This window comes from Geotrypetes seraphini, chromosome 8 (assembly GCF_902459505.1).
Source record: "Geotrypetes seraphini chromosome 8, aGeoSer1.1, whole genome shotgun sequence".
NCBI classification, from domain to species: Eukaryota; Metazoa; Chordata; class Amphibia; order Gymnophiona; family Dermophiidae; genus Geotrypetes; species Geotrypetes seraphini.
Window position 1 is genome coordinate 153,163,444 of NC_047091.1, and position 24,030 is coordinate 153,187,473.

Consider the following 24,030-nt stretch of genomic DNA (forward strand, 5'->3'; position numbering starts at 1 on the left):
AATTTGGCGCATAATGTCTCAGTACAACGTTGTTTTCAAAAGTACAATTTCAACCTCCAAGCTCTTTCCATTAGTTTACAAATTAAGTGTAAAGTTGCTAATTTGTGTAAAAAGGCCAAAAATAGGGTATTTTCAGCCTGCTTTTACAGAAAAATACCTTTTAGAAACTCTTTCAAATCAGTCTCATTAGAAAGAGCATATTTCAAACCCCCTAGAAAAGTGGACTTCATTTTTCAACGCAGGTTAACAATGGCTGAAAAAGGGGGACAAAGTTGGGAGACGTTGCCACGGCAACAACCTCTATTTCAACATAGTTCTGTCATTTTTAAAGTTACAGTTTTGTATTGACGTAGTATTACTACTACTCTATTGTGTTGGTCCATGGTGACATTGTTACTACCAGTTCAAGAGTTTGAACTGGCATCCCCATCACCATAGGGGTCATGCCCGATAGCTGTGCAATACCAGCCACGGGTGGGCCACTTCGTCCAGGTACCCAAGCCTCGCATTTGGTTTCTTTGTCAAGGTTCCAAAGCCTTTTGTTGGTATCTTTCTGGTTCCAAAGCCAATGATTAGGGTGTCTTATCCTAGGTTCCCAAGCCTAAATTGGGTATCTTATATGGTTCCCAAGCCGAAGTGAAGTCCACTTTGATTTTAACTGCCAGCAATCTTTATAACATTCTGTTAAATTTTTGAGCCACTTTCTTCAATGCAGTTTCTGGAAATTGATATTGGCGGCCAGATGATGTAACTGAAGGGGCACAAAGCATGCAGATGAGGTGTTGCTCTGGAACCCAACAAACGTCTTGCCTTTCTGGCCAATAAAACGAATGAGCTGGACCGTGAGGATGCATAAATTTTATCAATGCATCATTTTGTTCAATTGAGACTTCAACAACGTTGCCTATCCACCATTGATTATCGTAAGTACAGGCAACGTAGCAACCAGGAAAGATTTCGGACACTTTCAAATTTGGAATGGCAGTATCAGAAATTTTGGCAACAAAATTTATTGTGTCATTTGAAACTTTGCTGACACGAACCGAGTTTGAGTCGACTGGTACAAATTGGTGGTGCTCTCTGGTACCGGCTACTGTGCTGCTTTCATGCCATCTTTCTTCTTGAAACTTTTTGCTTTCTTCAATTTCTTCTTTTGGAACATAAATGTATGTAACTCCGTGTATATTTTGGTCACAAAAGTTAAATAGAACCTTTGGCGTCAATATTTGATCCGTTGATGGTCTTTGGAGGCTAGCCCGGGCAGCCAGTCGTTTAGTTGTTCCACCAACTCCATCGCAGGGTGATTTTCCGTGGTTATTTCCAAAAAAATTCCATTCAGCCTCAATGTTGAAATCATTTCTGTGATTGCACAAATTCACAAAGTTCTTGTAGTTTTTATATTGTGCAGCTGAGCCGTCACTGAAGTAGTATATTTTGGTAATGTTTGTTTGAGTTACCAAAACTTCGATCAACTTTTGAATAAACACGTGTACAGATATTGTATCATGTTGCATAAGATCAGAAATAATGCAACAGTTTACAACTTGCAATGTGTCCACTTCATTGAGGTAATATGCAACAAAAGGATGTACCGTAGCTTGTGAATTTTCCCAGTGAAAGCCTTGGGCGGCATCCTGTACAACAAATGAGTAATTTTCAGCAAAATCCATCAAAACGATCATTTCCGTTTCTTTTAAGCCTGTCTTCAACATCTTCAAATATTCACTTTGATGTTTTGAAATGAAATGGTTGCTTGTCAACTTCCAAATCTTGCTTGCAAGTCTTTCAATAAAGTTGTCCATGATTAGTACGCTTGTTTCTAATGTTTCACGGTCAGCGTGAACCCATTGCTTAAATTCTATTGATTCTTCTGGATTTAAATCCTTGAATATTTCTTCCAGGTATGCTGTTAGTGCTTCTTCACCAGGGCAGTTTTGACATCGTTGTAGCATACAGTCCTTGACATTTAGGTCGCACACAGTTTTTTCCATAAGAACTTTGTAGTTCTCTTTGACATTGGCGCCTTGTAGCATGAGCTTTACATTTTGATGTATCGTGCAGACACACACGGAGTGTGCACCTGATGCACCAACGGTTACACACCACTTTGGCCTGAGCTCACATAATTTGGAAAAACCAATTTCAGTTCCGTATTTGTTACAGTACGCCATGTACAGCTCTTTTAAATTACACAACAGCAGCCGCTTTTGCTTTTGTACTTTTAAACCTTTGAGGCGGACTGAAATGCAATCTTTTTTGCCAGGACATATTCTGCTGAATTCATCGTCTTCGTAAAAATCTTGAACTCTATTTGCAATTTCTTTTGGAAGGGACTTGCCAATTTTTGCATCAGGTATAGAACAAATGCCTTTCTCTTTCTTTACTTTTTGGGCTGTTCTGACCATGCGCTCTGAAACGCCAAACTTCATTGCTGTTTCCTTTATTGACCAACTTTTTGGGGCCATCGTCAATAATTGAACTTTCATTGACCTGTTGGATATTGCAATTTTCGTTTTCATTTCTTCAATGAGGTCAGTGTAATCTTCACATAACTTGCATTCTACAGACTGACGAGACGGCCCAACTTCTTCAGCTGAAACTCCAGCAGCAGATGTAATCTTCTTGGCTACCACATTCTGCACACATTCAATTTTTCGTATCACATAGCCGGCTTTATCTCTACTAGCTAACCTTCGAATTTTCAATGGAGAGGTTCCTAAAGCAGTCAAGCTTTGATCAACTGCATTGGAGATGCTGATATCAAAATCGTCTGAAGATGAAGATGCTGCAATAGCTTCACTCATTGAAACGTATTGGGCTTTGCACCTACTGCAAAGTTTCTGACCTGGCTTGATATTTATTTTTGCCACTTTTCTAAAATCATTAGACATGGCAAGATCGACTTTTAACAATCCACTTTGAACAATGTGATTTTTCTTTTCAAATGGATTACAACACGATGTTTGCTTTAATTCGTATTTGTCGAGATACTTTGCTTTGTGGTGGAGGCAGATTTGGTCTTTATCCATCAGTTCAACTTCAGAGCGCCGAGTGATAAACAATTTTTCATCGGTTGACAAATTATTGAAAAAAATGAGCCCACATTTTTTAGAATAAAATGTGCCGTCATGACACTTTGACAATTTTTGCCCAATGGCACAGTCTGGCAGAAAAGGATTATTATTAGTCGATTCGTTGGCATCCATTTTAAACTGAATTAATAATAATGTGGATCTGAAAAAGAAAACAAGTTGTAATTTGTGATCTGCATGCAACAAAATTATCACCTCAATTTCTAGTTAGGAATAATCATTAATTAAGAACACTATAATTGTACCCAAAGCTTGAGTAAAAATAAACAGGGAAAAACAGTGTGAAAAGTGACATAATTGTAAGTTGAAACGTAGGCCATTGCCATGGTGACATCTCCCAACTTTGTCCCCCTTTTTCAGCCATTGTTAACCTGCGTTGAAAAATGAAGCCCACTTTTCTAGGGGGTTTGAAATATGCTCTTTCTAATGAGACTGATTTAAAAGAGTTTCTGAAAGGTATTTTTCTGTAAAAGCAGGCTGAAAATACCCTATTTTTGGCCTTTTTACACAAATTAGCAACTTTACACTTAATTTGTAAACTAATGGAAAGAGCTTGGAGGTTGAAATTGTACTTTTGAAAACAATGTTGTACTGAGACATGCGCCAAATTTCGCATTTATTACTCAATTATTGTGGGAGCTAAGTAATATCAAACTTTGACTTTTTTTGGAGCACTAATTTTTTCGGCCAAGTTTACTGTAATTCAGCCATTCACTCAGTGCTCGACAAAAATTATTATTGGTAGCACTGAATAGAGCTCCAAAAGTTGTGCAGGGTCGCTAAGTTTCAGTTTTTTTGGAAACATAGCTCGTGAGATATTGTGTCTCAAAGTTGTCAGAATGTCACTGTCTTACTGTATGTCATTGCAGTATGGTGTCAAACAAATGGCTATATCTCCACGAATATTCCACAGGCGAAACTAAAACTTTACTAAAGTTCATTTGACACATGTGGGACTTTGTGCATAAAGTTTTATCAAAATCCGTGATGGTCATGCAGGGAGCCCTTGATCACTTGACATGGAATAACCCCGTAGTAAAAAGCCCCCTATATATGGTGAATGAAAAAACAGTTCACAAATTTTTCTTTACACATCTCTTACAATTAGAGTGCCTTAAACCTTCATTTTAAGGACTTTTTTTTTTTTTTTACATTTTGTGTAAAAGTGGTGATTTTCAAGCTATATAGCTACCTTGATATTTATAATTATTATTATTATTTTTTTTTTAAAAAAAGTAAAAGTAGGCCTGCGCCATCCTGACCCTGTGGTAGAAACAAGCTCATTATCCAGTGTAACGCCAGCTGACGTTTGGTTCCAGACTACTATACCCGAAGAAACGATTGACAATGGTTGGCTTTCAGCACTACAGCTGGAAGCTATTACGTATGCAGCTCAGGTAACTGGCACTGCAGTAGTCTTACAATACTCCAAAGGGAAGAGATTTATGTGTTAATCAGTTTTATTTCTTTAATTTTACAGGTACTGTACAAAGGTTTTGGCTTTTCTAATTTAAATTTAGCTAAGCTGGATTTTTGTTTCATATAACTGACTTTTCCTGTGCAAGCAGCATAAGAGTCCTTACGGATGGGTTGTGTACACCAACTCACAAGTTGGATTGTAGAAGGCATCAATCATTTTTCTCAGCCATGCCTCCTTATCTCCCTGGGCAGTGCCCTCTCTCTTCAGTCTTCTACAGGCGAGTTGAGAAGGTTCCTCTGCTCTACATTAGATTTGTTTATTTTGGGGTATTTAATCCCCCATCCTGTGCTAAGAGGTTCCCAGTAGTCCTTGGTCAGCTCTGTCTTGAAATGTCATATGTTGGTGTCTGAAGCCAGAAGACCACACTTTTAAAGAGTATCTGCCTGGCCGGCCTGCTCTAACACTTGGAGTTTGGGGATAAGTTTCCTGGGAGCAGTATTCACCTATGCAGAGGCGCTTGAATGCAGGCTGATTAGACTTTGTAACTGGCTGGGAAGCTTGGCGGAGGTTAACTGCGTTTCTCCCTGAAGAATCGTATAGGACCATGAGGGGTTGAGTGTTTCTGGTTTTGTTACCTGAATCAAAGGTGGCCCAAAGAGACTAGCCGCTGGATCCACCCTTGTTTCTCTGAGGCAGAAATTCCTTTTCCATTTCTAGCTGCAGTGAGAAGCTGATGCAGGCACAGCACTTGGTAGTTCTGTGAGTACAGCCATTATTGTCCATGGGAAAATCGGGATGGGTCAGAAATTGGCAAAACTAAGAATTTCTAAGGTTAAAAGGTTACCCCAAGGGTCCCCCCACCTCTCAAATACTATTTTAGCATTTTTTAACTTAGTTTTGTTCTCATGGGCTGTTATTTTTAGTGCCAAAACGCTGATGCGATCTTGGATTTCCAGATTTTATTTTTAAAGTCTCTGCTCCCAAAACACCTTGAGTTTGGTTTAAATCAATTGTAATGGACTTCTCAGGTGGGTTTATAATCATGCCAGGTTTGTGCTAGATGGGTACCTGCCATCTGTGGGTCATGAGTCACAGAAAGCGCGAGAGCTGGCTCTCAAACACTGTTAAGATCCCCTAAACAGCAAATACGCAATGTCGGCAAAGTGCTGCTGTGTGGAAGCACCTGATTTGAGAGAAGGTGAAGTTTTTAGACTGGCAGATGTCCTGGTGGATCCAGATCAGGTCTTTTGACCCTGATATATGCAGCCTACTAAAAAATATAAACAAACACCTGCATGGTGTCAGTAGGAAGGTGCACAGAGAAGGTTCCTCCTCAGGGTAAAGGCTCATCACGTTCTGTGGAGCTGGAGGAACCAGGGGTCCAATCAGAAAAGGACTGGGATGATTTGTGTTCGGACACTATGCCTTTGCTGTCCTAAGAAAATCCTGCTTTGGAGGAACGGTTTGGGGCAGACAGCCAGGAATCGGTGACAGTCCTAGACAAGGGAGAGGATCAAGCCATCTAATTTAATTGAAGTTTTTAGTTTCTTTGCAGTGAAATGGTGTGGTAGCCGTGTTGTTCCACTCTTCAAGGTAATATGTAGAAATAAAACAAACAAAGGAAAAAAAATACTTTTTTTATTGGACTAATTTAATGTAGTTTGATTAGCTTTCAAAGTTTAATGCCGCCTTCCTCAGATCAGAAATAAGCAAATGTTAGCAAAATCGGAATATATAAGACAAACATAAAAGCATTTCAGTGGTAATTGGAGACAGAGGTGAGAAAGCAGTTGGAATTTGCTTTGTAGTGGGAAAGAAAGCCAATGTCCTCGTTGAGTCCTGTCTGGTGGGAATCAAAATATTTTATCATTTTGGTTTCAAAAGTCTTACTGTTCTATATTGTCTTAAAATTTCCTTTTAGTATTCTCACCATAAAATCATTGCAGCAATGGTCAGTCTTTCCAAAGTGCTGTCCGACAGAGGTGATCTCCTGGTTGGCATTGTTATTTTTAATATTTATCCCAGGACAAGCAGGCAGGCTATTCTCACATATGGGTGACGTCATCAGCAGAGCCCGGATGCGGAAGCTCGCAAGCATACTCGCTTGAAGAAACCAGAAGTTTTGAGTCAACTGCACCGCGCATGCGCGAGTGCCTTCCCGCCCAGCATAGGGCGCGTCTCCTCAGTTTTCTGCGGAGCCGAGAAGTCTGTCTTTGACTCTCTGCATTTTACTTCGTTACTTCGTGCCTTCTCTGAACCGCGGTTTGTATTTTTTTCTTCATGAATCGCTGTTCTTACTTTATTTATTTCTAGTTTAAAAAAATACATTTTTTTTTTCAATCTTCTGTCCGACTGCCGGGGCTTCGATTTTGCGGCAGCCGTTTTTCTTTCTATGTCCCGGCTTGTAACGGGCTTCAAGAAGTGTAGCCAGTGCCAGCATGCGATTTCCCTTACGGACCCACATCGTCGGTGCCTCAAGTGCCTTGGGCCGGATCATCAACTGAAGTCGTGCGAGCGCTTCAATCTCGAGCCCTTAAACGTCGTTGTCTTTTGGTGGAGAAGCTCTTCGAGATGGATGCCTCCTCCGATCCCTCTACTTTGAAGGTGACCTCAGCCTCACCTTCGACCAAGACTCCTCCTGCTTCTACTGCTTCCACCTCGAGCCTCATCAGACCTTCATCGTTTGCAGCGGCTTTCCTCCACGACGTCTGCTGTATCTTCCCCTGTATCTTTAGGTCAAATAGCTCAGCAGAAAGTTCCAGCGGTGGTGCATAAGTTGCCTAAGACTTCCAAGTCAAAGCACATTTCCACTGCTCGGGGGAACCTCCAGCCAAAGCAGGTGGTCCGGTTTCAGACGCGGATCCATCCTTGCCGGCTTCTTTCCAGACCATGTTGGAGAAGCAATTCATTCAGTTCCTTACTAATATGGGACCGAAGCTGCTGCTTCTCATCCAGCCTGGGCATTCTGCAGACTCTCGTGAGGTCAAGCCGCTTCCTTTGCCTCAGTCTGAGCTTACACACTCTTTGCAGGGAGCAGAGTCTCTGTGAGTGTCTGGTCTGGCATCTAAGCATGTAAAGCCAAGGAGTAGAATCTTTGCAAGTGCCTCGGCAGGAATCCTCACACTATACAAGGAGCAGCGTCTTTGGGAGTGCATCGAGGTTCCTCCTCCAAGCCTCTGGAGCTTCGATCTACAGCCTCCAGTCGTATCCATTCTTTGGTGGCATCGGCTGCTTCTGTCTCCGAGGCAAAGTCTCCTCGATCTTCGAGATCTGCTTCCAAGCACCATTCTCACCGACTATCGAGGCCCTCATCGAGGCATACTTCCAGGCATAGTTCTTCTTCAAAAGAACATCCCTCTTCAACTAAGCCTCGATCTACTCCTACTTCGACTAGACCGCCGACTCCTCGATCGAGGTCTCCACTTCCACACCTCGAGGATGCAGCGGTTTTGATTGCTTCGTCCAAGTCTCTATATTCTTTTGATGCCTTTTTTCCTGCCGAAGCTTCATCTTCGACCCAGGCTGCTTCGACGACCTCGCGTCCTTCTTGAGGAAAAGCATTGGCGGATCAGCTATCTTTTTCCTCTTTCTCGGATGGCTGTTGACTTGGACCTTCAATTAGATGCTGGTTCCAAATACTCTAAGGAGTATCTCAAAAGTCATGCATCTACCTCAGCCTCCGGCAGAGTCACTTAAGCTTCCTCTTCACAAGCTTTTGTCTCAGACTTTTGCCAGATGCCTGGAGACTCCTTATACCATACCGGCTGTTCCAGGCAAATTGGACTCTAGGTATAAAACTGTACATCGCAAAGGGTTTGACAGCTCACAGTTATCTTATCAATCCCTGCTTGTGGAGTCTTCCTTAAAAAGATCCCATCCTTCTAAGGTTTATGCCACCGTTCCTCCTGGAAGGGAAGAGAAAACTATAGTCAAATTCGGACGTCACATCTATCAAAATTCTATGATGTCCTCTAGAGTCCTCAATTATAATTTTCATTTCATTACTTATTTTAAATTCCTCATAACTCTTTTACCTAAATTTCTGAGTTATTTGGATACTCAAAAACACTTTGAATTTCAAGAAGTCATTTCTTCTTTAACACAACTCAGATTACATCTCCTTCAGTCGTCTTATGATGCCTTTGAGTTGTCTGCCCGGGCAGCTTCTTGCTATGTAGCCATGCGTCGCGTTGCCTGGCTTCGTACCATTGACATGGACCCTAATCTTCAGGACCGCTTGGCCAATATTCCTTGTGCAGGCAATGACCTCTTTGATGAATCTATCAAGGCAGCCACCAAGAAATTGTCTGACCATGAAAAATCCGTTGCTTCTATTGTCAGACTTAAGCCAAAGCCAGCTGCTGCCAAAACTACACATCCTCCTCCTATCTATCGGAGGCTTTTTTGCTCCAAGAGCGGCTCCTTACAATCACCTTCCTCCTAAGAAACAGCAGCCTCGGAAGCAATAAAAATCTCAACCTTCTGCTGTACCTAACGCTTCACAGCCTTTTTGACTGTCTCAAACAGAGCATAACCTCCATCGTTCTGTCTCTGACTTCTCTTCCCCCTATAGGAAGTCATCTCCATCATTTTTACCACTGATGGATGACAATTACATCCGACCTCTGGGTACTGACCATCATCAGAGAAGGATACTCTCTTCATTTCACTCAGGTTCCACCAGAGCTTCCTCCAAGAGAGTATCCTTCCACCCCTTCCCAGACCGCCCTTCTTCTTCAGGAAGTTCAAGCTCTGCTTCATCTCCATGCCATCGAACCAGTTCCTCTGGACCAGAACAGGGGGTTTTACTCCCGTTACTTCCTTGTTCCGAAGAAGCGGGCGATCTGCAGCCCATTCTGGATCTCAGGGCTCTCAACAAATTTTTGGTCAAAGAAAAGTTTCGCATGTTGTCCCTGGCATACCTTTATCCCCTTCTCGAGCAGAATGACTAGTTATGCTCTCTGGATATCAAGGAGGCCTACACTCACATTCCCATTCATCCGGCCTCCCATCAATATCTCAGATTTCGGGTGGGGAATCTGCATTATCAATACAGAGTGCTGGCTTCATCTCCCAGAGTGTTCACCAAGTGCCTGGTAGTGGTAGCAGCAGTTCTAAGGAACCATGGTCTTAAGGTATTTCCCTACCTTGACGACTGGCTCATCAAAGATTCAACATCTCGGGGGGTTATTGTAGTGACCCAACGGACTACCTGGTTCCTACAAAGTTTGGGATTCGAAATCAATTTACCCAAATCCCATCTTCAGCCCTCACAGAATCTACAATTCATCGGAGCTGTTCTGGATACTGTCCAACTCAGAGCATTCCTTCCACAACAACGTCTGGAAGCTCTTCTTCAACTCTGTCATACAGTGTCTTCCCGCTCTTCCATCTCAGCGAGACACATGATGGTACTCCTGAGTCACATGGCCTCTACAGTACACGTGACTCCTTTTGCCAGACTTCACCTCAGAATTCCTCAGTGGACCCTGGCATCTCAATGGACGCAGGTTTGCGACCCACTTTCTCGCCACATAAGTCACTCCTTCATTGAAGCAGTCTCTCCGTTGGTGGATGCTCTCTTCCAATCTTTCCAGAGGCTTGCTTTTTCAAACGCCCCGCATAAGAAGGTCCTCGCGACAGATTCTTCGACCTACACTTTGGGTGCTCATCTTGATGGTCTCTGTACACAAGGCCACTGGACCAGTACGGATCATCAGTGTCATATCAATCTGTTGGAACTCAGAACGACCTTCAAGGCTCTCAACGCTTTTCAACATTTTCACGACCAGGTAGTCCTCATTCGGACACACAACCAAGTGGCCATCTACTAAGTCAACAAGCAGGGAGGAACAGGATCTCTCCCTCTTTGTCAGGAAGCTCAAAAGGTGTGGAACTGGGCAATCCATCCAACACCTTTCTAAAAGCAGTCTACATTCAAGGAGAGAAAAACTGGCGGAAAATTGAGTCGTCTTCTGCAACCTCATGAATGGACACTCAATTCCTCGCCTCTCCATCACATTTTTTCTCAGTGGGGAACTCCTTAGATAGATCTCTTTGCATCTCCCCACAACAACAAACTGCCTCAGTTCTACTCCAGGATATACTCTCCTCTCTGCCTTGAGGCAGATGCTTTCCTTCTGGAATGGACGAATCAGTTTCTCTATGCATTTCTTCCATTTCCTCTGATTCTCAAGACTCCTCAAACTCAAACAAGATCATGCCACCATGATTCTCATAGCTCCTCAGTGGCCCAAGCAACCCTGGTACTCCCTTCTACTTCTCTAGAAACAGGGAGCCAATACTTCTACTAGTTTTATGTCAACAAACAGGGAGGGATGGGATCTGCCTCCCTTTGTCAAGAAGCTCTGAAGGTTTGGGACTGGGCAATCCGCCACAACACCTTCCTCAAAGCTGTCTACATCCAAGGGGCGAAGATTTCAACTACCCTGGAATAGACTGGAACACTGGACACTCCAATTGCACGAGAGAAACTAAATTCCTAGAGGCAACGAGGGACTGTTACATGGAACAGCTGGTCATGGAACCAACGCGAGGGGATGCCACTCTGGACCTAATCTTCAATGGGCTAGGGGGACCCGCAAAGGAGGTGGTAGTACTAGCACCATTAGGAAACAGCGATCACAACATGATACAGTACAAACTAAACATAGGAACACAAAAGGTGAAAAGAACCACAACGACAGCACTCAACTACAGAAAAGGAAATTACGAGGCCATGAGGAAAATGGTGGGAAAAAAGCTCAGCAACAGCTCAATGAAGATGGAGACCATAGAGGAAGCCTGGGCCCTACTCAAGGGCACGGTGCACGAGGCACAAGACCTGTACATCCCAAGATTTAGGAAAGGGTGCAAAAAGAATCGAGCTCAAAACCCGGCGTGGATAAACAATGCAGTAAAAAAGGCGATAAGTGACAAGAAATCATCTTTCAGAAAATGGAAAAAGGACCCAACAAGGGACAACCAGAAGGAGCACAAAAGGCACCAGAAAGAATGTCACCGAGAGGTTAGGAAAGCAAAAAGAGAGTATGAGGAAAGACTGGCGGGGGAAGCAAGAAACTTCAAACCATTCTTCAGGTATGTGAAGGAGAAGCAACCAGCCAGGGAGGAAGTGGGACCATTGGACGACGGAGACAGGAAAGGAGTGGTAACAGAGGAAAAAGAGATAGCTGACAGATTAAACAAGTTCTTCTCGTCAGTCTTCACGAGAGAGGACATATCCAATATCCCAGAACCTGAGGAGATCATAAATGGAGACCACGATGAAAAGCTGGTCCAATTAGAGGCGAGCCGAGAGGATGTCCTCTGACAGATAGACAGACTGAAGAGCGACAAATCACCAGGCCCGGACGGCATCCACCCAAGGGTAATAAAGGAACTGAGATAGCGGAAACACTTTGCCAAATATGTAATCTATCCTTGAAAACTGGGGAGATCCCAGAGGACTGGAAAATAGCAAATGTCACGCCCATCTTTAAGAAGGGATCAAGAGGAGATCCGGGAAACTACAGGAGGTGAGCTTGACCTCGGTCCTGGGAAAGATGATGGAAGCACTGGTCAAGGACACAATCTGCGAGCACATAGAAAAAAATGGACAACTGAAGGCGAGCCAGCACGGCTTCTGCAAGGGTAGGTCGTGCCTCACGAACTTACTGTACTTCTTTGAGGGAATAAACAGCCAGATGGACAAGGGGGAAGCCATAGACATCATCTACCTCGACTTCCAAAAAGCCTTCGACAAGGTACCTCACGAAAGGCTGCTTAAAAAGCTGTGGAATCACGGGGTGCAAGGGGATATACACAGATGGATCAGACACTGGCTGGCGGGCAGAAAACAGAGGGTTGGAGTAAAAGGGCATTACTCAGACTGGCAATGGGTCACGAGTGGAGTCCCTCAGGGATCGGTGTTGGGACCACTCATGTTCAATATATTTATCAACGACCTGGAGACGGGGACGAAATGTGAGGTCATTAAATTTGCTGATGACACCAAACTCTGTAGCAGGGTCAAAACCAAGGAGGATTATGAAGACCTGCAGAGGGACCTGACGAGACTAGAGGAGTGGGCAAAAAAATGGCAAATGAGTTTCAATGTGGACAAATGCAAGGTCATGCATGTAGGGAAAAAGAACCCGATGTTCAGCTATAAAATGGGGGGAATATTGCTAGGGGTGAGCGACCTTGAAAAAGACCTGGGGGTGATGGTGGACGCAACATTGAAGCCATCGGCGCAGTGTGCGACAGCCTCAAAGAAAGCAAACAGAATGCTGGGCATCATCAAAAAGGGTATCGCAACCAGGACGAAAGAAGTCATCATGCCACTGTATCGTGCAATGGTGCGCCCGCACCTGGAATACTGTGTCCAGTACTGGTCGCCGTACCTCAAGAAAGACATGGCAGTACTCGAGGGAGTCCAGAGAAGAGCGACAAAACTGATAAGAGGTATGGAAAATTTTTCATACGCTGACAGGTTAAAAATGCTGGGGCTGTTCTCCCTGGAGAAGAGGAGACTTAGAGGGGACATGATAGAAACCTTCAAAATCCTGAAGGGCATAGAGAAAGTGGACAAGGACAGATTCTTCAAACGGTGGGGAACCACAAGCACTAGGGGTCACTCGGAGAAATTGAAAGGGGACAGGTTCAGAACAAATGCTAGGAAGTTCTTTTTTACCCAGAGGGTGGTAGACGCATGGAATGCTCTTCCAGAGGTTGTGATAGGCCAGACCACAGTACAGGGGTTCAAGGAAGGTTTGGATAGGTTCCTAAAGGATAAAGGGATTGAGGGGTACAGATAGAAGCAGAGGTAGGATATAAAAATGGTCAAATCACTTCACAGGTCAAAGGACCTGGTGGGCCACCGCGGGAGCGGACCACTGGGCGGGATGGACCTCTGGTCTGACCCAGTGGAGACAACTTCTTATGTTCTTAATTGCTTGGCGGAGAACTTGAGTCGTCTTCTGCAACCTCACAAATGGACACTACATTCCTCGCCTCTTCATCACATCTTTTCACAGTGGGGAACGCCTCAGATAGACCTCTTTGCAGCTCCCCACAACTACAAACTGCCTCAGTTCTGCTCCAGGATATACTCTCCTTATTGCCTCGAGACAGATGCTTTTCTTCTGGAATGGACGAATCTCTTCCTTTATGCATTCCCTCTCATTCTCAAGACTCTGGTCAAGTTGAAGAACGATCATGTCACCATGATTCCGATTGCTCCTCGGTGGACGAGACAACCTTGGTACTCTCTTCTACTTCAACTCAGCAGCAGGGAGCCATACCTTCTACCGGTTTTCCATCTCTGCTTACACAGAGTCACGGATCTCTCCTTCATCCCAACCTGCAGTCTCTACACCTGACGGCTTGTACCTCTGAACATAACTCCTCTTCAGTTTTCTCAATCTGTGCAAGACGTTTTAGAGGCTTCTAGGAAACCTACCACTAGACAATGCTATCACCAAAAATGGACTAGATTTTCTACGTGGTGTTTTTCTCATGATAAGGTACCTCAACATTCCTCCTTATCTTCTGTTTTGGATTACCTTTTGCACTTATCCTCTTTTGGCCTCAAGTCTACATCTATCCGAGTCCATCTCAGTGCAATTGCAGCTTTCCATCAGCCTATTGAAGGGAAACCCCTCTGCTCATCCGGTGGCTTCCAGATTCATGAAAGGACTTTTCAATGTCAAACCTCCTCTCAATCCGCCTCCTGTGGTTTGGAACCTCAATGTTGTCCTTGCTCAACTGATGAAGCCTCCATTTGAACTTACACACTAAATGGTGAAACCTTGTCCAGGACCAAGGCAGAACGTGATTTAGGAGTGATCATTAGTGATGATATGAAGGCTGCCAATCAGGTGGAGATGGCTTCTTCCAAGGCAAGACAAATGATGGGCTGCATCCGTAGGGGTTTTGTCAGCAGAAAACCTGAAGTCATAATGCCATTGTACAGATCCATGGTGAGACCTCATCTGGAGTATTGTGTTCAATTCTGGAGACCGCACTACCGGAAAGATGTGTTGAGAATGGAGTCGGTTCAGCGAATGGCTACCAGGATGGTCTTGGGGCTCAGGGAATTCACGTACGAAGAAAGGCTGAAAAAACTGCGGATGTACTCGCTGGAAGAACGGAGAGAGAGGGGAGACATGATTGAGACCTTTAAGTATATTATGGGACGTATAGAGGTCAAAGATGCTATCTTCTGTCTTACAGGGCCCTCAGTTACAAGAGGGCACTCGTTGAAAGTCAGGGGAGGGAAATTTTACGGAGATACCAGGAAGTACTTCTTCACCGAAAGGGTAATCGATCATTGGAACGAGCTACCTCAGCAGGTGATTGAGGCCAGCAACGTGTCAGATTTTAAGAGAAAATGGGATATTCACGTGGGATCTCTAGGGGAATAAACATTAGGGAGTGGGTCATTGGTGTGGGCAGACTTGATGGGCTAAGGCCCTTTTCTGCCGTCAATTTTCTATGTTTCTAACATTGATCGTTGCCACCATGGTCTCCAGAACCTGTAGATATTGCCAAGCCATCAGGATCGACATGGCCATAAGGTCCCTGATTAACCTGTTGTAGCTTCTCCTGACGGGACACAAGTCAAAACACTTTGTTCTTATTTGTGTGAAGTCAAACTCCCAGGTACTCCAAATCCTGGGTGGGCTCGAGGTGAATCTTCCTGAATTTGATCACGCAGCCCAGATGTTGCAGCAACTGAACCACCTGCCAGACAGCCTGATGCTCCTCAGACAGAGGGAGAGCTCTGATCAACCAGTCATCCAAATAAGGGTGAACCAAGACACTAAGGGTGCAGAGATGGGCTGCCACCCCCACAATCACTTTGGTGAAGGTCCAGGTTGCCATTGCCAAACCAAAGGACAGCGCAGCAAACTGGAAATGTTGCCCCAGAATATGGAATCACAGATACATCCTGTGGTCTGGTAAAATGAAAATGTGAAGATACGCTTTTGCCTGATCCAGGAAGACTAAAACCTCCCTCAGTGCTACCAATGCAATCACTGCGTTCAGTCACCATGCGGTATTGAGGACTTTCAGGACTGCATTAACCGCCTTGAGGTCCAGAATTAGTCTCCAATCGTCGGATCCTTTTCTTTGGAATGATGAAGTATATCGAGTATCTCCCAGAGCCTGATTCTCGCTCCAGCACGGGTTCGATTGCCACAATATCCACAAGTCTGAGGACTGTGGCATGCACCCGAACTACCTTCTTGGGGTGGCCCACAGGGGAAACCAGAAAAATACTCTTGTCAGAGGTCAGAGACACTCCAATTTGTAGCCATCTCTGAGACCTCCAAAACCCAGCGGTTGAAGATAATGGCTTTCCATGCCGCTAGAAAGACCAACAACTACCCCCCCAATGTGCAGAGGAGACATCGGCCTAGCGTCAATTATTTCTTAGTGGAAGCCGCCAGCTAATTTGCCACAGACTGCTAAAGGCAAGGCCCGCCAAAGCACAGTCTGGCAGACAAAGAGGACCATTTTCCTGTGAAAGGACCCGAGTACGGATGAGAATGCCGGAAGGGACAAAAATTAGAATGCCCTGAACTCCTAGAAGGGCAGGACCTGCTCCCAGGCAATGCATTGAGTTTACAATCCTGAACACTGGCCATAAGTTCATCGAGACTAGCCAAACAGGAGTTGACCCTTAAAGGTAAGCCGGCTCAAAGTAGCTTTAGAAGATGAATCACCAGACCATTGCCTGATCCAGAGCATTCTGTAAACTAAAACAGAATAGGCACTAAACTTAGCCAAAACTTTTAAGATGTCGTATAAGGCATCAGCCATGTAATCCACTCCGGAGATGAGAAAATCCAAATCATGAAGCACCACAGTGTCGGGATCAGGGCACAGCTTGGAATGGCACACTCAAGCCACAAAGGAGGAGGCCAACGTCACTTTAACACCAGCTGCAGCCAAATCAAAAAGGCTTAGGGATGAAATTCACGCATCTGTCCTGGACATCCTTCAGTGCACTTGGTGACCTGCGCCACTGAAGAATCCACCTTTGGGGAAATAAAGTGCTTGTTAAAGCCATCCACCATGGGATAAAGCCGTGCCATGGCTCGAGCACATGGACTCTCTGGAGTCTCCCAAATATCTGTAAGAATCCATACAATGTCAGGATAAATCAGGTAAAGAGGCAGATGGCCTTTGGTCACTCATGAGGGAACGTTCCGCAGTGACTGTCTGTTCCGTCTGCAGCTTCAATTCCTGCAGAGATTAAATCCACAAGGTGCACAGGTTTGAAGAATTTGCGTATAGTGGAGTCCTCCCCCCCAAATCACGGGCTCCACATGGGTCCAGATCATGGAGATCTGCCAGATTCACCATATCCATGGCCGCCGCAGTGCCACCTTTCAAAAGCAGAGGAATGGAAAGAGTGTCTGGCGCAACTGTAGGAACAGCCGACATACTCCCTGGTTTCCCCACAGGAAGGCAAGAAGACAGACCCTGGTCCCTTGTAACAGGGGTCCCTATGACCGGTACAGAAGCTGGTGGAAGGGAAACGGGCAGAGACTTTTTAACTAAGTTTGCCTGATAGATAAAAGCATATTCATAAATTTGGGGGAAAACCATCCTCCGCAGGAGCCGACTTTTGCGCCGAAGATTTGAGGTTTATCGCAAGAGCTGCACTTGCGTTTCACTGAAACGCCGCAAGCGCATTCCTAAGGGGCCACCCTGATGTCAATTTTGTGGGAGTCGGGGCAGCATCTGAGCCAACCTCGCCCCCCTTACAGGCTACAGTGCAAATGAAACATGGCTGCACATCCAACAGTCATCCACCGCAAATGAGGCATGAATCCATCCCATCCTGCCCCGGGAAGGTCATCTATGTGGTTTTCTTTCAAAAATGAAGATGGCAAGTATGAAAAATAACTAAAATCAAATCTGGAAAGATTCAGAATGGTCACTGAAGGCCTGTTTTGACTAAAAATAGCCAAGGAAAACCACAGAGAACCCTCAAAATCAGATTTTAGGGGTGAGGGGGTGTAGGGCATGCAGGAAAACCACCTAAAAACCTCTTTTTAAAGACTCCCCAAAATCTGACTCAAGCTGTGTTAGCTTGTTTTCACAGAAACATGACAGGGAACACTGCATCTTTTACTCACTGTGAAATGTGCTGATTGAGAGACACTGCAGGCAGAGCTGAAACAGCTCACAAGGAGATCCTGTGTAGAGAATGGCATGGTGGTTGTTACCCGCCGTGAAGGTAAAGGGGAGGGAGGTAGGTAGATAGATAGATTCAGGAAGGGGGGCCGCGTGAGGGGTGGTGAGGTGGAAGGAGGGGGTGGAGAGGAACAGACGCTGAAGGGACATGGGGAAAAGAGTGGGGAGAAGACGCTGGAGGGACATGGGGAAGAAAGAGTGGGGAGAAGACGCTGAAGGGACATGGGGGAAGAGAGAGTGGGGAGAAGACGCTGGAAAGGAAGAAGACAGAGAAGCTAGACTATGGGGGAGCGGAGGGAAGAAGATGGGTGCAAGACCAATTGGAGGGGGGGTGAAGGGAGAGGCACTGTAACAGAGCAAATGGAAGACGTAGAGAGAAGACAGATAGTGGATGGAAAGAATTGAATGAGAAGATGAGGGAAGTAGAAACCAGACAACAAACGTAGAAAAAAAATTTCTATTTATTTACTATTTATTTTTTTATTTTTTATTTTTTTTGCTTTAGGATAAAGTAGTATATTAGTTGTGTTTATAAAAATTTAGAAACAAAGCCATGCCAGATGAACATCTTTCTCTAGTTCAGCAGCCAGAACTTTGATTTATAAAGAATATTTCAGTACTGAGGCTTGTATGGATGCTGCGAGGAGGGGGATGGGGTGAGGGACAGTGGTCGCGGAGACGGGGTGGTGACGGGGACGGTGGTCGCAGGAACGGGGACAAATTTTTTCCACGTGTCGTTCTCTAATCCTGTGCCTCAGGAAACATTGGAAAACTGGATTTCAAGTCTTCTGACTGCCACCACAGCCAGAGACTTCAGTCACCCATGGACACGTCGCTTAAACACTGGCGGAGGAATGCAGTCTGGCTCTGACCTGGTCGCGCCTCCATGGAATCGCTAAGCCTGCGCTTCACCCAACTGTCAGATGAACCTGGGATGAGCAAGCTCCTAAGGGAACAGTCCCCGAGTCCTGATCTGATGTGCAGGCTGTCCAGGGAGCTTACTGCCAAGCAGGGAATCCCCCCAGAAGCAGACATTCTCCAATGGTCTGCGATCTCCTGCAGTCAAGAATGTCCCCACAGGGAACTTCCACAGCACAAGGACAAGAACTGCGAACGAAAAATACTTAAATATCACAAAAGTAAAACACGAGCAGAAAAGTTTCAAGCTTATTAGGTTTTTATATACCACCTATCAAGGTTATCTAAGCGGTTTACAATCAGTTATTCAAGCATTTTCCCTATCTGTCTTGGAGCATGCTCAGTGATGAGGTAGGAGGAGCGGTAAAAGCTTCTGACATTTTGAGGCTTCCTACAGTTCTGGCGGGTGGAGGAAATTAACCCACTGGTTCTGAAATAAAGTGGGATTGCACAAAAATTAAATGCTATGCAAATAAGCTATACAAAGAAAAATCCAACAAGTCTTTAGTTAAGGGAGAACACCAAAAACAAAAAAAAACTGCAGAGAGGAATGTGCAAGGTGCAGGAAGTTTTATTAAAAGTCAGTAAAATGTTATCCAAAGGATGGCTCTCATATACATGGAGACCAGACCCAACATGGTCCATGTTTCGGAGAAACACTCCTTCTTCAGGGGTCCGAGTTGTCCTATGCTTCACTAATAAAAAAACATGTGTAATACAGCAATGTTGTATAAAATCCTTAAAATTTGTAAAAAAAACAACCCAAAAACAATGCTCCTGTTAGACTGACGCTCAGTGTGAACACTGGATGCGAAAGTACTTTTTAAAACCTATTTATCCAACTTCCTTTTCCTGGTTTGTTTTTGTTTTTGTTTTTTTGCATATATATAGCAACATGAAACGTTTCTGCCTAATGGAGATCGAGCTGGCTTCTTAATAGGAGATGGTGCAGGTGTGGGCAAAGGAAGAACCATAGCTGGAATTATTTTTGAAAACTATCTGCTGGGTAGAAAAAGATCAGTCTGGTACGTAAAACTCAAAATATTTCAACTTCTGTGCAGTGTTTACTGTAAATGCATTTTCTTTTTCTTATCAGACCAGTCCTGAACACATTGGTTGTGTCTGTCTTCCGGTAGATTGTTTTTTCTTTTTCTTTTCCTTTTTTTTAATAATTTCTTTATTTAAGATAGTCATAGAAACCATATACTATAACCATAATATTTCTTGAGAAAATACAAACAGTATAAATCGGAGAGAATTTCCAGCATAATACAACAGCATAAAAAAGAAATAAGGAAAAATGAATCCCAACCCCTATCCCTGCACCCTATGGATCCTCCTCCACTGCCAATAGAAATAATTATGCAAATTAAATAAAGTATAAAGTGCCAATGACCAAATATAGGGATTGCTGCTGTTTGAGCGTCTTTTCAAGAAATGAATGGGCCCCAAGTTTTATAAAAGAATACCAAGCGGCCTGATTTCCAGACAGTTAACTTAGTCATTAAAAACATATAGTCCAGTTTACGATAGCCTCCAGGGAAGGGAGTGACAGTTTTTTCCTTTCCCTGGCCAGAGCCAATCTAGCTGCCACAAAGATATGAGGCCAGTTTATGGACCATAGGCTGGATCCCCGGCGGACAGATATGCAGAAGACAATATTGAAACATAGAAAGATGACGGCAGAAAAGGGCTACAGCCCATCAAGTTTGCCCACTCTTCTGACCCACCCCATCAAGTCTGAGTGCTAATGACCCAGTTCCTTAGCTCGACCCCTGTAGGGATCCCACGTGAATGTCCCATTTATTCTTAAAGTCGAGCACGCTGGTGGCCTTGACCACCTGCACCGGAAGTTTGTTCCAGTGATCTACTACCCTTTCTGTGAAGAAATACTTCCTGGTGTCACCATTAAATTTCCCTCCTCTGAGTTTGAGCGGGTGCCCCCTTGTGACCGAGGGTCCCCTGGGGAAGAATATATCGCTCTCCGCCTCGACACGACCTGTGATGTACTTAAATGTCTCAATCATGTCTCCCCTTTTTCTACGCTCCTCAAGAGTGTAGAGCTGTAGTTTGCCTAGTCTTTCTTCGTATGAGAGACTCTTGAGTCCGGAGACCATTCTAGTGGCCATTCGCTGGACAGATTCTGCTCGAAGCACATCTTTTTGGTAGGGTGGTCTCCAAAATTGCACACAGTATTCCAGGTGAGGTCCCATGGTTCTGTAAAGTGGCATTATGACTTCAGGTTTGCGGCTGAAGAAGCCTCTATTGATACATCCCAACATTTGCCTTGCCTTGGATGAGGCCTGCTCCACTTGTTTGGCAGCCTTCATGTCTGCACTGACGATTACTCCCAAGTCCTGTTCTTCTGAAGTCCTAGCTAGTGTTTCTCCATTCAAGGTGTAAGTTCTGCATGGATTTCCGCAGCCGAGATGCATGACCTTACATTTCTTAGCATTGAAGCCCAACTGCCATGTCGAGGACCAGTTTTCCAACGTGATCAGATCCTGGGTCATACTATCCTTGAGATTGCTTTCACTTACTCTATTACATAGTTTGGTGGCGTCAGCGAACAGTGTTACTTTACCCTGAAGCCCTCGGGTCAAGTCCCTTATGAATATGTTGAAAAGGGATGGTCCCAGGACTGAGCCCTGAGGTACTCCGCTAGTCACCTCCGATGTCTCAAAGAGGGGTGCCCTTAACCATCACCCTCTGAAGTCTTCCACTCAGCCAATCACTGACCCATGCAGTTAGCTTCTCGCCTAAACCCATCGATTTCATCTTGTTTAATAGTCTACGGTGTGGGACACTGTCAAACGTTTTGCTGAAATCCAAGTATACTATGTCCAGAGACTCTCCCAGGTCTAGATTTCCCGTCACCCAATCAAAGAAGCTGATAAGATTGGATTGGCATGACCTACCCCTAGTGAATCCATGTTGACAGGGATCCCTTAGGTATTGGGTATTGCTCTCCAGTGACCTGATGGACTAGGGTAAGAACTGATCTCCAGAAATCTCGTAGTTTTGGGCAGGTCCACCAAATATACATATCACCCTAGCCCCTACAATCTCGCCAACATCCACCCAGCCCCCAGATGAAATCAGACACGGAGGCGGGCCAGCATATAATACCAGCTGACATTACATTGGAAGGAAGGACTCTGCTGGAAGAAGGTCCCAGAGAAGCTCTGCATGTGAGGTTGCCACCTCTTCCATGAAGTTTCTAAGAGACTGGTAGACCCACCTTGGGAGGAGCAAAGGGGCTGACCCAGGGGAGTCAAGGTGTTGGTTTTTTTTGCCAATTTTGACCTGTGAGGGAGGGGAAGCTGCTGGATTCGCGAGGGGGGCTGCTGCTGCACCCACACAGGGAGGAGGTGGAGCTTCTGTATTCGTGAAGGGGGCTGCTGCTCCTGCTGCACCCATGAAAGAAGGAGAGGGTAGCTTGGACTGCTGGACTGGCTGGAGCTGAAGAGAAGGAAGACAGTTGCTGGATCTGGTTTGGATTGGGGGGAAGGGAAAGAGGTGCAGGCCCATGTGGGTGGAGTGGAGCTGGAGGGAAGGGAGAGATGCCAAACCCACATCTGGACGCTGAACAGAGGAGATAGAGGTGTTGGACCCATGGGAAGGGGGCTATAGGGAAAGGAGAGAAGTGCAGGACCTGAAGGGAGGAAGAAGGGAAGGGAAAGAGAAAAGCTGAACCAAGGGGATGAAGGAAGAGAGTGAAAGAGTGAAAAATTGAACATGGAGGGAGGGAAAGAGTGTGAAAGAGACACATTGGTGTAAGGGAGTAAGAGGGAATGTGCTGGACACGGAGATATACCAAAAGCATAGGAACAGGGACAAAAAGGGGGATGCTGCTTGGGGGTGGTATATGAACACAGGGGAGTAATGCTAGGCATGGAAAGGTATATGGACACAGAGAGAAGATGGCTAGACATAGGGGAAAATAGGAACACACTCCACTGCAACTGTCCCTGATGCCTTCAAGCAACTTTCACTGGACACCCATGTGTCCCTCCAACTATCGCCCCCCATCTCCCTCCTCCCCTTCTTATTCAAGTTACTTGAACATGCTTTTCACTGTCGTTGCCTGGACTTCCTCTCATCCCATGATATTCTGGATCCACTTCAGTCAGGCTTTCGCCCGCTGCATTCCATGGAATCTGCCCTTAACTAAAGTTTCCAGTGACCTATTCTTGGCCAGATCCAAAGACCTCTATTCTATCCTCATCCTTCTCAATCTGTCTGCTACCTTTGATACTGTCGATCATAGCCTACTCCTTGATACGCTGTCCTTGTTGAGATTCCAGGGTTCTACCCTCTCCTTGTTTTCTTCCTATCTCTCTCATCGTACCATCAGTGTATGCAATGGTGTTTCCTTCTCCTTAGCCTTTTCTCTATTAATTGGTGTATCTCAAGGCTTTGTCTTGGGATTGCTCCTTTTCTCAATCTACACTTGCTTACTTAGAGCGCTGATCTCCTCCCATGGCTTTCAGTATCACCTCTATGCTGATGACTCCCAGATCTACGTCTCTGTGCCAAATATCTCTACTAAAACCCAGACCAGAGTCTCAGCCTGCCTGTCCGACATTGCCGCCTAGATGTCTTGCTGCCATCTAAAATTGAATATGGCTAAAACAGAGCTGCTCATCTTCCCACCTAAACCCACCTCTCAACTTCCCTCATTCTCCATCTCTGTAGACAACACTGCCATTCTTACTGTTTTGTCTGCTCATAATCTCGGGATAATCTTTGACACCTCTCTCTCCTTCACCACCCAGATATCTTCTTTTTCAAGGGTCCCGCGACAACAAGGGGGCATCCGTGGAAAATCAGGGGCAGGAAACTGCACGGGAACACCAGGAAATTCTTTTTCACTGAAAGGGTGGTTGATCGCTGGAATAGTCTTCCACTTCAGCAGCAGCGTGCCTGATTTTAAGGCCAAATGGGAGACACGTGGGATCTATTCACAGAGAAAGGTAGGGGAGGGTCATTGGGGTGGGCAGACTAGATGGGCCGTGGCCCTTACCTGCCGTCTATTTCTATGTTTCTATCACTAAAACCAGCCGTTTCTTCCTGTATAATATTACCGAAATCCAACCCTTCCTTTCTGAGCACACTACCAAAACACTAATCCACACCCTCCTCACCTCACACATTGAATACTGCAACCCGCTACTCTCAGACCTTCTGCTTAGCCATCTCGCTTCCATCCAGATTTCAGCTGCACGACTCATATTCCAGGAGAGACGATTCACTCACATTACCTCTCTCCTAATTCACTTCATTGACTTCCCATCCGTTTCCAAACACAATTCAAACCTACAAATGCACTCACTCAGCTGCCCCTCACTATCTCTCTTCACTTATCTCCCCCTATAATCCTATTCCCCC

General features: G+C 45.0%; 1 protein-coding gene across 2 annotated transcripts in view; it reads left to right on the forward strand.

Moving 5' to 3' along the window:
* Nucleotides 1-24,030, forward strand: part of SBNO1 (strawberry notch homolog 1) — a 199,999-nt gene that overhangs the window by 51,524 nt on the left and 124,445 nt on the right. For both annotated transcript variants that reach the window (XM_033956400.1, XM_033956401.1), the window contains 2 exons: nucleotides 4,329-4,489; nucleotides 19,531-19,664. In XM_033956400.1, the coding sequence (XP_033812291.1) occupies nucleotides 4,329-4,489; nucleotides 19,531-19,664 (295 nt within the window). The remainder of the gene's footprint in view (nucleotides 1-4,328; nucleotides 4,490-19,530; nucleotides 19,665-24,030) is intronic.